General features: G+C 43.1%; 1 protein-coding gene across 1 annotated transcript; it reads left to right on the top strand.

Annotated features, from left to right (window-relative positions):
- Positions 1-576: 576 nt before the first annotated feature.
- On the top strand, positions 577-12612 carry LOC130209856 (kinesin-like protein KIF20A). The gene is made up of 19 exons (XM_056439750.1): positions 577-783; positions 1937-2110; positions 2696-2812; positions 2901-3020; positions 3160-3298; positions 3438-3613; positions 4246-4345; positions 5425-5637; positions 6086-6197; positions 6288-6362; positions 6478-6621; positions 8263-8431; positions 8509-8661; positions 9221-9360; positions 9682-9784; positions 10330-10495; positions 10578-10669; positions 10766-10903; positions 11419-12612. The coding sequence occupies exons 2-19, from the start codon at positions 1943-1945 to the stop codon at positions 11896-11898; spliced, it is 2805 nt and encodes a 934-aa protein (XP_056295725.1). The 5' UTR covers positions 577-783; positions 1937-1942; the 3' UTR covers positions 11899-12612.
- The last annotated feature ends 54 nt before the right edge of the window (positions 12613-12666 follow it).

Genomic DNA, 12666 nt, shown 5'->3' with positions numbered 1-12666 from the left:
ATTGTTCACAATTTGGATGCATTTGATTTCAAGTTTAATTTTTTAATTTTTATTTAAAAGTTAAAAGAAACGCGACATCTGCTGGCCAAGATTTTTATGACATATTTGTATGGGGTGGATTGAATCAAAAACCACGATATAACTTATATTTATTTATTCCTGTATTTAGTTATACATTTATTTAAGCATTTATTTATTTATTCTTGTATTTAATTATACATTTCTAAATGTTTTTAAGCATTTAATTAATCCTGTATGTATTTATTTATTTCTACATTTATTTAAGCATTTATTTATTTATTCCTATATTTATTCCTGCATTTATTTATTTCTACTTAAGACATTTTAAGTCCTCCAGATGTTAACGTCTCCCGTTTTCAAAACAAACCAAACAGCAGCTTCTCGAAACATTAACGAGCACGTGACGTGTTGTTGAAGCGAGCTGGGGGAACCATCGCGATACTTCCGCTTTGTCGACGTCACGTTGGACGTGAGGCCGACATGAGCCAATCAGCGACTCGCTCCGCAGGAGAAGCGCATTGTTCAAAAAGAAATACCCAAAGCAGTCGAGTAAAATCCGTGAGCCGAGGCTGAGAGTGCTTCGAAAGGGAGAAGAAGCGTTAGGCTAGTTTTCATGTGGCTGTTACACAAATGTATCCTCGGGTTTTTGTGAAGTAACTAACTTTACTTTTTGGCGAGACGCTCGGAAACGTAATAACAGTTAACGTCGTAGGAACACAATTTACTGGAATCCAGCCGCTCGTCGCACTTTCAACATTCGTGGTAAGTTAAATTAAAATAAAATTAAAATTAACAGTTAAATTAATTGAACGTTAAGTAGTCTCTGTGTTTAGCTAGGATGTTTATATTAACGTTAACATACCAGTGAACGTTAACTCGACATTTTGCATTGTCTTACATCATAAATAATATCACGTTGCATGCCATTCATCTAAACACAACTCGTTTCTTGTATTAAAATATATATACAGCTTTAGATCCGTCGTGCATCGTGCTCTCTCTGGTGTGAGTTTCTGCCAGTACATAGACGTAGCCATTCATTCTGGTGTTCGACCTCATGTCGTATTTAACTATGAATACAGTAATGAGGCCCCTTTGTGTTGTGTTTGCTGCCACTGGGGAACATCTGGTCGGGGGGGTTATAAGAAGGCTGGCTCAACCATAGAGAAGCCCAGTGCTTCTTTTTTAAATTAATACCAATGATGTCATTCTTCTGCGCCAGTGCTAAACGTGTCAAGACAGGTGATCGTGTGTGAGATCATTTTCTTGCCTGACTCGTCTTACATTTGGACTGTTTTGGCCAGTTTCTATGGGTCTCACCTTGTCTCATCATGACACACCCTTATTTAAATGTATAAGGTGTGTGGGGCACACCCACATTTCTCTGTGTGTGTGAGAGTAATTGAGACAAGTCTTATTGAGCATTATAATGTTATTACCTTCGCATTGAAAATGCCGGAAGGTTATGTTTTGATCGCCGTGTATTCATTTATTTATTTATTTATTTGTATGCGTGTTATTCGCAAAACTCAAAAAGTATTGAACCGAATCGCATGAAATTTGGTAGGATGATTGTTTATTATCCGGGGACCAGTTGATTAGATTTTGGGATCAATCGGGTCAAAGGTCAAGGTTATGGAAAGGTCAAACTCTTTTTTTACCATAGCACGATACATTTTTGTCCAATTGGCATGCAACTAATGCCAAAATGTTCATAATTCAATGCCCAATCTTGTGATATGCGAAGGTATGCGCTCTACCGAGTGCCCATTCTAGTTTATTAATGTCTTTATATTGTATCCTGATACATTCTGATAATGAATTATATGCAGAATGCCATTCCATGCTCACAATCAGGTTTTGCAACCAGTTATAATTTCCTCATTAACATTTTTTTCTCCCCCTCTTGCCGCAGGTAAGCATGGCGCTGACTCTGTCCTCCCCGTGTGGATATCCCTTTGACGAGGACGAGGAAATGGCCGTCTTTGAGTCGACGGCAGAGGAGCACGGAGGCCCGTCTAGACCGCGTCTACCTGAGATCTCGGTCATCTCCCCCGGCCTGGACACCCGGCCTTCCATCGCAGACCCAGTGAGTACCTCTAAGGCAGGGGTGTCACACTCATTCTCACCGAGGGCCACACCAGCATCATGCCTGCCCTCAAAGGGCCGGTTGTAACTGTAACACTGTATAAACTACTCAAACCTGTTGTCAAATAACTCTCTTTGCATTTGATTATTGTTTATTTGAGTGTAGAAATATGGAACATCGGAACATTTCTCCAATATTATAACGTAAATCTATTTCATTTAAAACCTTCAAAATAAGAGCACAGGATATTTTGTCTTAAATTTCCTTCAGAAAAGGTGATCGTATGTCTTTCAAGTCGTCAGGGGCCACATGAAATGATGTGGCGGGCCGGATTTGGCTCGCGGGCCTTGTGTTTGACACCTGTGCTCTAAGGTGTAACGACAACACATAAAAAGCCTTTTATTACATTTAAAAATATATATTTTACATTTTTACTTGCTTGATTTGATTTGATATTCCTTTATATCAAACAAGTAAAAATGTAAAATATATTTCAAATATATTGCTGTCTTCTTCTTAAGGTTTTCAAATCATTCAATACATTCAACAAAACATGAATATCTTTTTATAAATTTGCGTCTCCAGAAACCGTCAGCGAAAGCTGCAGCGGCGAGACAGGGTAGTTGTGACGAAGAGAGGGTGAAGGTCTTCCTCCGCATCCGGCCGCTTACTGAGACGGAGCGTCAGAGGGGAGAAGAACAGGTGAGAGTTTGGACTCTCTGGGTTGATTTAATGCATTTATTGGTTCCGGTACACCTGTACTTTACTCACTCTTCTTCTTCTCCTTTAGGGCTGTGTGGCTGTCCAAGACGAAGAGGCACTGCTGCTCAAAGCGCCCAAAGAATCTCAGAACATGAGGACGGCGGAGAGGGGCATCACCCAGAGCATGCACAAGTTCAGCTTCTCAAAGGTAGTCACGCTCGGGCGCTTTGTTCTGGAAGTCAATCATTCCTTTAAAGAATAACTTTTTGGAACCCGGCTATTTGCAATAACATTTTGCATTTGTTCATATTTCTATTCGATGTTTTGTCGTCGGCCGTCTTTCACAGATCTTCGGGCCAGAGACCACGCAGCAGCAGTTTTACGAGTGCACGATGAAGACGATGGTGAAGGACGTGCTTCAGGGAGAAAACAGGCTCCTCTACACTTACGGCGTCACCAATTCTGGGAAGACGTACACCATACAAGGTAAGGAGCGCGTCGGTGCGACGCTCCGGTTTGGCCGTGACGGGGTTAAAGATGCCGACGGCGCTTTCTCGGCGCTCGTGTCGCCGGCCGAATGCCTAGAAATGGAAATGTGAAGTCTCGACCTTTTTTGACCTCGCAGGCAGCGGCCTCGAGGCCGGCCTCCTGCCCCGGGCTTTGGTGTCCCTGTTCAGGAAACTGCAGGGTCGCCTCTACGGCGCCATGGACCTGAAGCCGGTCCTGTACCAGGACGTGAGGCGGCTCGACTCCGGAGAGATCAGGATGGAGGAGAACCGCCGAAGCGCTCTGCTTAAAGAGGTACGCGTTTTTAAAAATAGATCGCAGTCCCCTCCGGGATGGACTTGGCCCTGCCAGATACAAATCACTGGTACTGATGCCGACTTGGTTTGATGATGTAACCTCAAAGATGTGCTTGTGTCAGACCGGTGATGTGCGAATGTTTTTTGCTGTGGTTTTTCAATTTTTTTAAAGCTATTTCTTTGTCTGTTTTTTTTGTGTTCTTTACCTTTTTTATTTCACCTTTCCCTTCGTATCGTATCCTTAAAGTCTTGTCTTGGTAATTTGTAAAAACGAAATAAATATATATATATAAAGAATGCATCACAAATAACCGTGTTTCAGATATGAAATGCTTTCTATCTCCACATATATCTGTAAATGGAAAGTAAATGACACTAACAAGGAAGGAAGTAGAGTACACATGTGTCATGCATCTCTCGGTGTGATTTAGGAGACAAGTGAGCTGAGATAACCAATTATCTTTATTTTATAAAGTTTTGGCCTTTAGTCACATCATGTATTTGAACTTGCAACAAAAAAAAAAGACGAAGATCCTCCACCGTACTCTTTCCACACCTTTTAAATAAACAACATTGGATTATAATGTCTTCCTATGAGCTGACATCCTCCCGTTGTTGTTGTTGTTCCAGAATGAGAATACGACTTCACGTCGAGCCGGGAACACGTCGACCTGGGACAGCGGCATCGGAGGACTCTCCTCCACGAGCAACGTCGCCACCCAGCTGGAAGGTGAGACATTTTTCAAGTCCTTCACACATGCGCTTGAGTGTATTTACCAACACACACACACACACACACACACACACACACACACACACACACACACACACACACACACACACACACACACACACACACACACACACACACACACACACACAGTGTTCAGCAGAAGGCCAGCTGCAGTTCTGAGGGGCGGATAGTGAAGGAAGTCCTTATATGGTGTTGTAGAGCGACTACAGGGAGTACGAGACTGCCAGATTGCTCTATTACTCGTGCCTAATTCATCTAATTTGTATTATTAGTTCAGACGTTCTAAACGAAGCTCCGCCTCCATTACACTGAACTCTTGAGATGTTCATTTTTCAGAGGAACCGGTTAAGTTAAGAAATAAAACTCAAAATTATGAAACAAAAGTTTCTTTTCTTACTCCGGTGCTCTGTTGGCTGAACGAGCTTTTGGGAAATGCTATTTTCATCCATTTTAGTTTTTTGTGTGTTATAAATGTATTTTCTCTTGAAGTGTATTGGTCCGGTCACAGATTGCCACCCACACACACACACACACACACACACACACAAACACAGGTTTACAGAATAACAATGATACCACATGAGAGGTCTAGTCAGTAATTAATGATCAATTCAGTAACATTGTTAATGTATGCCCATGTTTCTCTTCTTTTTTTCTTCTTTTTCTTTTACCTAATATTAAATTCTCTACATGTTTTATTCAAAGCTTATAGTACTATAAGAAATTGTAAGTTATTTTTGCCACCGATTATTATATTTAATATAACATGTGTTCTAAATTGTCTGATTGGCGGCGTTTATAAAGACTCATCAGATGAAAAGTTTCAATACGAAATGTTCGAACATCTGGACACACACACACACACACATCTGGTGTGTGTCCAGATGTTTGGCACACACACTTGCCTGATCAATTGACCGTTGGCCGACCTGCAGACCGACCCGCGTCACACGCGCTCGTGGTTCAGCGTCTCTAATTCAGATCGTTGTCGACGTCGCGAAAGCCTCTTTTATTGTTCCTTTTGTAAAAGAGCGCCCTCCGTGTTGTGTTTGCAGACCTCGACAGCGTGTGTCTGGAGCCCGACGGCCTCTCCCACAGCGGCGCGGACGAGCTGGCGGACGGCGTGCGGTTCTCCGTCTGGGTCGCCTACTACGAGATCTACAACGAGTTCCTGTACGACCTGCTGGACGCGGCGCCGAGCGCGCAGCCGCGCAAGAGGATCACGCTGCGGCTGAGCGACGACCAGCAGGGAAACCCCTACGTGAAGGGTACGTGCTCACTGGGGGGTCTGTGTGTGTGTATGAGTGTGTATTTGTGTGTCTATGTGTCTGTCTGCGTGTGTGTGTCTTTCTGTGTTAGTTTGTGTGAGTGTCTGTATTTGTTTGTGTGTGTGTATTTGTGTCTGTATTTGTGTGTGTGTCTGTGTGTTTGTGTGTGTCTCTGTGCCTGTCTGTCTTTGTTTGTCTGTGTGTGTGTCTGTATGTGTGTGTGTGGGTCTGTCTTTGTGTGTGTGTGTGTGTGTACAGCCTCTCATCTGATGAACGTTAAACCTGATTAATCATTAAATGACGTAAAGAGTCTTTCTGTGTTTTAATCTCTTTCATAGACGATGAAATACTTAAAAATCTTTACAGCATCAATAAAACGTGTTTATTTGTTGTTGTTGTTTTCTCGTCTACATTTAGTTTCTAATATTCTCTCCTCTCGCTCCGTCAGACCTCGCCTGGATCCAGGTCCGCAGCGCCGAGGAGGCGTGGCGGATCCTGAGGGCCGGGCGCCGCAACCAGAGCTTCGCCAGCACTCACCTGAACCAGAACTCCAGCCGCAGGTACGGAGCGCCCGCGCGACGCTTACGCCGCATATTTTGGATCCCCGTGTTCTGACTTCTCTGATTCTCATGAACGCCTCGCCCTCTCAGCCACAGCATCTTCTCCATCCGCGTCCTGCACGTCCGCCCGGAGGCGGAGTCGACCCACGCCACGCACATCAGCGAGTGCGTTCACCTTTTAGTTTACGACCTTTTTTAAAAATGTGATCGTCGGTGGATTTTTGGGGTTTTAAAGCATCACCTTGCACTCTCTCCTCCTCCTCCTTCTCCTCTTCCTCAGATTGACTGTGTGTGATCTGGCCGGGTCCGAGCGCTGCAAGGAGCAGCGTAACGGCGAGCGGATGAAGGAGGCCAACAACATCAACACCTCGCTGCTGACGCTGGGGCGCTGCATCGCTGCTCTGAGGCACAACCAGAACAACAAGTACGTGTTCAACCAGTTCTGGAATTTTAAAATGGTTTATTTCCAGGCCTGGAAAAGTTCGTGGGGGAATTTTTATATATTTTTTAATGTTTTGGAAAAGTCATGGACATTTTTATATTTATTCATTTATGCAGTTTGAGTAAAAAAAAGAATGAACATTTATATAAATATTTATTCTTTTTAATTTTATATAAATATTTATTCTTTTTAATCAAACTATTGTCTCCCATTCATTTGTGTAATTTTTAAGGTTTATACTCGTGTAGACACGGAGATTTCACAGAAAGTTTGCTCATGGACATTTGGTTTAAAGTCCTGGACACCCATTGGTCAACATGTGTATGACGCTGCTCTTGGTGTGTTAGTAGTAAATAATAAAAATGTAAATAACTATTCTAGTAAATTTACCTTTTTTTGAGTTTACATTTTCTTTTCTGTTTTTAAGTCAAAGATTGACAGATTTGTTTTTGTTAATTTCTGCAAATCACAATCCGATGTTGATATTGTTTGGTATCACATGAGCAGTGTTGCAGAGAGCTTTATTTTTTAAATCTTCTATGCAGATTTCATACGGTCATGGAAACCCTGGAAAAGTTCTGTAATTTTAAAATAGTTATTCCTGGAAAAGTCCTTGAAAAATAAAAATCTCAAAAGTAGGAGTAAATAACGAAAAATGTAAATAACGCAATAATAATTAACCTATTTTTTTTGTTCCAGAGTAAAAAATGTACGTGCTCCATCTGGAATTTTAAAATAGTTATTCCTGAAAAATTCCGTGAAAAGAAAAAAATCTCAAAAGTAGTAGTACATTATGAAAAATTGAAATAACTCAATAATAAGTGACTTTTTTGTATTTCCAGAGTCAAAAATGTACGTGCTCAGCTTTTTTTTGGTGATAATTTCTTCAATTCACAATCCGATGACGTCGTTTAATATCACGTGAGCAGTGTTGCCGGGAGCTTTATTTTTAAACAGTTATATGCGGTCATGGAAAACCTGGAAAAGTTATGGAATTTTATAATAGTTATTCCTGAAAAAATCCCAAAAGTAGAAGTAGCATTAAATAATGAAAATTGTGAATAAATCAATAATAATTTACCTTTTTTCTTTTGTTCCAGAGTCATAATTGTACGTGTTCCATCTAGAATTTTTAAATAGATATTCCTGGGAAAGTCCTTAATTGTTTTTGTCGTGCTCTGCTTTTTTTATTGTTAATTTCTGCAATTCACAATCCGATGGCGTCGTTTCATATCACGTGAGCGGTGTTGCCGGGAGCTTTATTTTTAAAACGTTGCATGCCGTCATGGAAAACCTGGAAAAGTTATGGAATTAAAAAAATTATTCCTGGAAAAATCCCAAAAGTAGTAGTAGCAGTAAATAATTAAAAATGTAAATAAATCAATAATAATTTACCTTTTTTCTTTTGTTCCAGAGTCAAAAATTGTTCGTGCTCCCTCTGAAATTGTAAAAGTTATTCCTGGAAAAGTCCTTTAAACAAAATTTTTTTGTCGTGCTCTGCTTTTTTTCATTGTTAATTTCTGCAATTCACAATCCGATGACGTCGTTTAATATCACGTGAGCAGTGTTGCCGAGAGCTTTATATTTTCCTATATTTCTTAAATGTCTCATATCGCCCCTCAGATCGCGGCCCCCTCAGGTGGTGCCCTTCAGGGACAGTAAGATGACCCGGGTCCTGCAGGGTTTCTTCTGCGGCAGAGGGACGTCCAGCATGGTGGTCAACATCAACCCGTGCGCCTCAATCTACGACGAGACGCTCCAGGCACTCAAGTTCTCCGCTATCGCTACTCAGGTAAACAACAACAACAAATTATGCGTCTTCTGTGATCGTGGGACCGCAGCAGTGAGCGAGCCCTGGTGTCGTTGCAGCTGGTCCACGGCCCGTCCACAAAGACCCGGGTGGCCTACATCCTGGCACTTCTGCGCGAGCCGGCAGCGGGCGGTAACGACAGCACGGCGCTGGAGGAGAGCGAGGAGGAGAGCGAGGTGGAGGACGGAGACATCACCATGTTGAAGACGGAGGTGAGAGCCTGACGGAGGAATGTATTCCACTGCCATAGACGGCGTTCTTTACGTTAAAAAACTACGTCGGGGATCGTACGGTCGTGGAAGTCGGGGATTTTTTAAATGGTTACCGGTATTTCCAGGCTTGGAAAAGACCTGGGGGAAAAAATACCGAAGGTTTTTGGAAAAGTCGTGGATATGTGCATTTATGCTGAGTTTTAAATAATTTATATGCTTTTAAAAGAAAGAAGCTCAAAATAGAAGCCGGCGTACGCCCTCATGCAAGGGAACGCACACCGTCGCTGAAAAGTGTGGTTGCCATAGCAACAGTAGTTTAGGGATAATCCACTAAGTGTAGATTTAGCTCGGCTACACGTGGAAAAGTTCTCATTGTTAGTTTAAAAACTAATTTGTTCTCACACCGAGATTTTTCACAAAATGTTTGGTCGTGTAAATTAGTTTTCAAGTCCTGGAAGCCCATTGGTCGAGGCGCGTGTGAACCCCGCACGCCAATAGAGCAGCGTTCCAGCGCTTGTGTTGTGAACGCTGACAGAAGCGCCGACTGTGCGTCCTCCAGGCGCTGCTGCAGGCCATCGACGTGCTGAAGAGGGAGGTGCAGCGGCAGCGAGAGGAGAAGGAGGCGCTGGAGGCCGGCGTGAGGGAGGAGGTGGTGTCGGAGATGATGGAGCTCATCTCTGGGATGCAGGACGGATTCAGGTCTGTGTCTGTCTGTGTGTGTGTGTGTGTGTGTCTGTCTTTATGTGTGTCTGTCTGTGTGTCTGTCTTTATGTGTGTGTCTGTCTGTCTTTGTGTGTGTGTGTGTGTCTGTCTTTATGTGTGTGTTTATCTTTATGTGTGTGTGTGTGTCTGTCTTTATGTGTGTGTGTGTGTGTGTGTGTCTGTCTTTATGTGTGTCTGTCTGTCTTTGTGTCTGTGTGTGTGTGTGTGTAGACGTGAAGCCAACGATCCTCTTGTCATCAAATTTTACAGCTCTAGAATTTTTGAAAAACTAAATAATTTCCATTCCTTCCCCCCCAGTGAGACCTTGGAGGCGGAGAGGACTCTGATCGAAGAGCGGTACGAAGACAAGATAACCATCATCCAGAAACACCTCAAGATCTTCTACAGGCAGGAGCTGACGGTGAGGGAGGGGCCTGGAGGTTATGTTGTGGTTATTTACACACCGGGAAAAGTCTATAAAAAAATCATAGAAATGTTATATTATAACGACAGCTCTTTTAATATCTATAGTTATATATATTATATAATATTACATATAAATATCATATAATAATTATACATATATATCAATATATATGACCATTTTAACATTTTTTTTATGGTTACAACATTTCTTTTTTTAAATTATTAAATACAACTATACTATAATATGATTATGTATTCCTTTATTTATTACAGTTTAATAGCAGGTTATCTACTTTATGCTTCATTGTTAGTTTAAATACGACATTTTATCACTTTTTCATCTATAAACCAAAACAATTTATAAAAAAGTGGTCATGTAAAAATGGTTTAAAGTCCCGGACACCCATTGGTCGACACGTGTATGACCCCTCCTTTAAGTCACTGCCCTCGTAATCTGTTAACGCTTGATCTTTTCCCAGAATGCAACATGTTTCCACGCCGTCGTTTATATATTTTGTGAACATGTTTTTTTCTCCGCAGGAGCGCGACCAGGAGATCGAGGCGTTGTCCGCGGCGCTGGATCAAAACAAGGCGGCTGACCCCGAGGGTCCTCGCCGCTCCCGCCGCCTCACCGCTCAGGCGGAGAGCGGCCGGCTGCGTGGCGAGCTCGACCAGTGTCGCGGCGAGCTGCTCGCCAAGACTCGAGGTGACTGCAGCGACGATGATGATGATGATGTCGGGATGTTTGTGAATGTCTTTTTTTTTGACCGCCTCTTTTGCCCGTGCAGAGCTGACGGCGCTGAAGACGCAGCTCGCCGTCCCGGGTTCCACCGTCACCATCACCAACGCCGCCGACCGCAAGCTGGAGGAGGGTCAGCGGGTCGGTTCACCGCCACGCCGACCTCTGCGCATCTTTTTACCTTTTTTCTTTCTTCTGAAAACACTAAACAATTCGGCCGTTTTTCCCCCCCAACAGAACCTGCGTCAGCTGCGCCTGGACCTGCAGCGGCTCGGCGCCGACCTGCAGTCGGGCGAGCGGGCCTGCTGCCGCAACACGGGGGGGGAGCGGCTGCGGCAGGCGCTGGCGGCCGCCGACGAGACGCTCGCCCAGCAGGTAGAACCGCGAGATACGAGCGGAGCTTTCCATGAACTCCGTTAGTCAGGAAACAGGAAGTGGGCAACGATACGTGTCATGGTGGGCGGTACACGGCTCACTTAAATAAAGTTACTCTTAACTATTTGGTTTAGTTATTGCAAGAAGGTTGAATTGATCATTTATTTAAATAACTCATTTCTGACAGAAAAAGTAAAGTAACTGAAACTAAAGTATTTAACCACATCAAGACCCCAAAATATGAAAGTTCAATTCCAGCTGAGTTTGAACTAATTAAATTCGCTCATTATTTGTATATTTTATGGTGGATCTGTATAAATTTACATGCCTTGTGTTTCTCTCCCTCTTCTCTAACAACTTGATGCACAGACAGATTTTAAACTAAATCTAGGGTTCTAACATCTGCACCAGGTGATGACTGTGCATGTTCACGGGCTCTCTCTCTCTCTCTCTCTCTCTCCCTCTCTTCCTCCCTCTGTGGTCTTATCTAACCCCGATGACTCACTCCTTCTCAGGACCAGATCCTGCTGGACCTCCAGAACGGCTTCGTGATCGTGAAGGCCGACTTGAGGCGCAAGGCTCTGGAGAGCCTGTCCCAGACGCACGCCACCACCCTGCCCCCGCCGCCGCCCTCCTCGGGCCACGCCCCCTCCCCCACGCCGGCTTCCTGCCAGAAGAGGGGCTGCCCCGCCCCCTCCCCAGCTAAAGACGCAGAGAACCGGCCGCCGACGGAGAAGAGGCCCTTCTTCCAGTCCCTCTTCCCACCGCACGCCCCAACCGCAAATACAACACTCGGGCCTTCGAGGAATCGAACGCCACGCCGTCCTCGCGCATCCTGCGTTCGCGCCAGCAGTCGCCGCCCCGCGGCCCCTCCCCCCTCGCGTCACGCGGCCCCGCCCCCCTCACGCCCCGCGGACTCCGGGGGATGTACTGAGCGCGTTGGAGGGCGTCCTCTTTGGTGTTACGCAGGAAAAAGAAAAGCAAAAAAGTTGTAACGGTTTTATTCGCTTGCAACTTTTTTTATTATTTTATTTTATATATTCAATTTTTTTGCAGTGAAGTCGAGTCGCCGACCACAAGATGTGATGCCAGTAAAACGGTTTAAACTTTAAAAAGGCTTTCAGCTCACTACGAGGTGAGGCATGGAGGTGTGTGTGTCTCTCGTCGGCCTACTTTCTGTTTTCTACAATAAATGTATATATGGCGACGTGGTCTTTGACGTCAGCGCCAAAGCTTTTTATTTCTCATACTGCACAATTTTAAATGAAAAGATGTCAGTTTAGTTCTAATAAAACATTTAATAAAAGCCTTAATGACATGTTGTACTATAACAATGTGTATATAATACTTTTTTAAATTGTTTTAATGACGTACTAAACTTGTTATATATTCTTGACAAGTCTACTATTCTGGCACACTGAATAGATTCCTCTTCATTACTATTTACTTTATTTCAGAAGATGATCAAGTGAGAATTGTTTTTAATAACATTTTAATTGTTATAGACTTCATTCTGATTGTTTTTAAACTAAACTTAGTTAAAATTAAATGTAATCGGCATAATTTGTGACTAACTACATTTGTATGTTTTAATGACGTACTATTCCAGGGCTTAGAAGATTCGTGTTTTTTTAACATTACATTAAGTAAACTGAATTTAAAGCTCCAGGAAAATTCTGTTATTTTTTACATAAAAAACAAAAAAGCTTTGTTTGTGTATTTTTTATCCAGTCAATATTTTACTTGAAAAGAGGGATGATTCA

This window comes from Pseudoliparis swirei, chromosome 3, assembly GCF_029220125.1.
Source record: "Pseudoliparis swirei isolate HS2019 ecotype Mariana Trench chromosome 3, NWPU_hadal_v1, whole genome shotgun sequence".
NCBI classification, from domain to species: Eukaryota; Metazoa; Chordata; class Actinopteri; order Perciformes; family Liparidae; genus Pseudoliparis; species Pseudoliparis swirei.
Note: the sequence above shows the minus strand (reverse complement) of the source record. Positions and strands in the feature narration are given on the sequence as shown.